This window comes from Lytechinus pictus, chromosome 2, assembly GCF_037042905.1.
Source record: "Lytechinus pictus isolate F3 Inbred chromosome 2, Lp3.0, whole genome shotgun sequence".
NCBI lineage: Eukaryota > Metazoa > Echinodermata > Echinoidea > Temnopleuroida > Toxopneustidae > Lytechinus > Lytechinus pictus.
This window is the reverse complement of record NC_087246.1, coordinates 37,181,966-37,185,309: the sequence shown is the minus strand read 5'-3', so window position 1 is coordinate 37,185,309 and position 3,344 is coordinate 37,181,966. Positions and strand designations below refer to the sequence as shown.

Here is a 3,344-nt window from a genome sequence, read left to right as displayed (position 1 = left end):
AGACGTAGATGTGTTACCAGTTGTTTTATTGTTTGTCGCTTGCTTTACACTTACACAGTGCATGTGCAAATAAGTTCCGGTTTCTCATTTTTTCTTTGAAGAGTCTAACTTACTCATCACACCCGTGCCATGCATGCACACTTTCATTCATTTTACGTGGAGAATTGGCAGAAGACGGGGTTGGGAGCGCACCGTAATCGTAGGAAGTGCATTGGCATTAGATTTTAGAGTAGACTTGAGTTTGTGTCAGGGAAGGACGGAGCTTAGCCTGGGAAAATGTCATCAGCGCTTGAACAAATTCTTCTGAAACTTCTTGTGCCTGACAATGTGGTAATACAACAGGTAAGGACTACACTGCCACTGGCAAGCAACGGCTAAAATTAGTAATACGCCTTTGCCAAAATTGCTCAGACTCAGCAGCTCAGACTGACACAGGCCATATCCCTGGCCCTGGCCTGGCCTGAATCCTGATCTGCTGATTTTGGCTTTTTTTGCATGATGATTTGCAGCAGAAGCCGAGGCTGAGACTGAACTATGAGTATGTCTGAGAGTGAGACCAAGTACAGCTGATTTTGCTTCTGTGACTGAATGATGATGGTGATGGTGATGGCGGTGGTGATGATGAGGATGTTGATGATGATGACGATGATGTCATAAATATGAACAGATGAATGATGATGTGATGACGATGATGATGATAAATCATAATGGTGATGGTGATGATATTGATAATGCAGATGGTGCTGGTGGTGGATATGCCTATACCATGGAGCTATTTGTATAGTGCTAGTCATGTTTAACAATTTATTTTTTACCAACACTGGGTGGTGATGTTGATTAAAAATTAATCTTGAAATAATGTTTTTTTATTTATATTTTAGCTTTGCCAAAGGTGTTTAATGTTTAGATCTAAATTCCTGATGAAACTTCTTTGTTGAAATTTGGGTGAGAGAGTTAGGCCCTACTTTCTTTTTCTTCAGATCTCCACAGTACGAGCAGTATCTACGACTATGTTCTGGATTCATTGAAAATACATTGTAACTGAACAATATTGATTGCAGGAAGATTTTTCTCTTATTCTACTGAGGGGTGGGTTGGGGATCAAAATAAAGGCTACTCACAATAAATGTGAATGCTTTTTTGAAGGTCAAGTCCATCACAGATTGATATAATTTTGAATAGAGAAAAATCAAACAAGCATAACAGGTCGCATGTCATAAAGTGGTCCAATTTTGCGAACAGGGTAAAAATGGTCGAAAAAGTTATTTTTTAGGTATTACCATTCTTCAAATATTGAAGGAGGATTTTATCCTAAAATACCTTTATTTTTCTTAAAATGACTCATTTTATATCTAATACATTGATGTCAATGTAAATTTGAATTTTTAAATGCATTTTTCTCAAATTGGACTTTCTGCACAAAAAATGGTGTAAAAAATTAATGCTACATTGGATCACCCTAGTATTTTGTTATTGTTATTGTTATTGTTATACCGATGTTATTTTGCAGTTGTATTATTTGAACATCAATGCTTAATACATCCATAACAAAAAAGTGGTAATCTGTTATTGCATGCATATTAATTACATCTAATTTTAACAATGTTTAATTTTGCAATTTTTTCCAAAAAAGTGACTCTCAGCTCACCCTCACATGCCTTGCAAATTCACTACACCGTGAATAGAAAAAAATGTTGTTTTTTTAATGATACAAGACTTTAAAATAGTATAAATTAAGTTTATAAATTAAATAGTTAACAATATTTTCCTAAAATTTACTAATTAGATAGGATTTACTAATTACCGGTAGATAGGTTGCAGATTGGAGCTAAAATGCACATGTACATGTAGCTAATTCTGGAATGTTTTCAAAGTTGTCAAATTTGCATAATTTAAACTGGCTAGAAATATGAGTCTGACAGTCAGTATACATGTACATGTACAATTGTACATATTATGACATAATAGAATGTATCATGGCACAATAATGCATGTTTTAGTTGTTATTTAAGTTAATTAACTTAACATAATTTACCTGCATGCCTATATCTTTTTTTATGAATGTACTTCAACTTAAAAAAGTGATGCCCAGAGTCTTTAAAATAATTCTAAAGTGAAATTAGACTCAATCAATATTGAAATTAAAAGAAATTAGGGAAAAAAGGGTTATTGAATGTATATATTGGATAAACTTTTCCTACTTAATCGAGTGTATTTATTAGGAACATCATTAATAATTTAACTGTATAGGGACATTGAAATACAGTAGTTTCAAAAGTTTGTTTTGACATTAAATTTGAACTTTAGTTTGTTTAAGTAGTGACATTTAACTAATGAAAATGCTGTAAATGAACAAAAATGATGCGTTAAGCATCACATTACAACAATATTATCATTCACCGCATCCACCGGCTCTGCCACCCCTTAACTTCAAACTTAATGTGCTATAGTTTTTGTTGCTGATATTGTATTGATCTAATTTGTAGTAATATATTTACTATTTAGCCTATAGTTCTAGCTCCAAAAATGAGACCTTACACAACAAATTTGGCCATGGGGCTGTGATGTAGGTACAATTTATTATTTGTTCATCCGCCACCCTTTTTGCATACCCAACTTATGAAATGCGACCAACACTGAAAATTTCATTACGATCGGATGTAAAATAGGAAAGTTATGATATTTTTAAGTTTTTCATATTTTTCACAAAACTCAATGACATGCAAATGAGAGTCGATGATGTCTGGCACTCACTACTTCTTTTGTTTTTTATTGTTTGAATTGTAAAATATTTCATTTTTTACAGATTTGAAATTTGACAATAAGGTTCAACTCGACTGAACCATAAATGGTAATACCACATGCTAACAGCTCTGGAGTAAAGCTTTGTTTCACATAATCACATGACAATGAGGAGAAAATTAGAATATTACATATTTCATATAATAAATAAAATGCATCATTATGCATGTACAAAAGAAGTAGTGAGTGGGTGATGTCATCAGTCTTCTCATTGGCAGGATGTGCATATAATTTTTTTTGTGAAATCAAGGGAAGCTTAAAAATGTCAAAATTTTGTTATCTTACATATGATTTTGTTAACATTTTCAGTGTTACACTTGTTGGATTTTTTCTTTTTTTAAAGTTTTTTTTGGGGTGGACTTTTCCTAAGTAACTTTTCATTCTACATGTATATTGATATGTGAAACTAACTGAGAAACTTCATTGGTTCATTGTTTTGTTTTGATAGACAACCTGAGGATGATCTGATCACCTTTAAAGTAATAAATTTATGAACGATGATAAAATGATGTTGGAGAAGAGAGATGATATAAGGAGAGGGG

The 3,344-nt window shown here is 32.7% G+C and overlaps 1 protein-coding gene across 1 annotated transcript in view; it reads left to right on the top strand.

The window, feature by feature from the left end:
- LOC129254284 (importin-4-like) overlaps positions 1–3,344 on the top strand; it is a 47,386-nt gene that overhangs the window by 7,057 nt on the left and 36,985 nt on the right. Inside the window, exon 2 of the mRNA XM_064115687.1 lies at positions 102–342. Coding sequence (XP_063971757.1) covers positions 277–342 — 66 coding nt within the window. The 5' untranslated portion in view covers positions 102–276. The remainder of the gene's footprint in view (positions 1–101; positions 343–3,344) is intronic.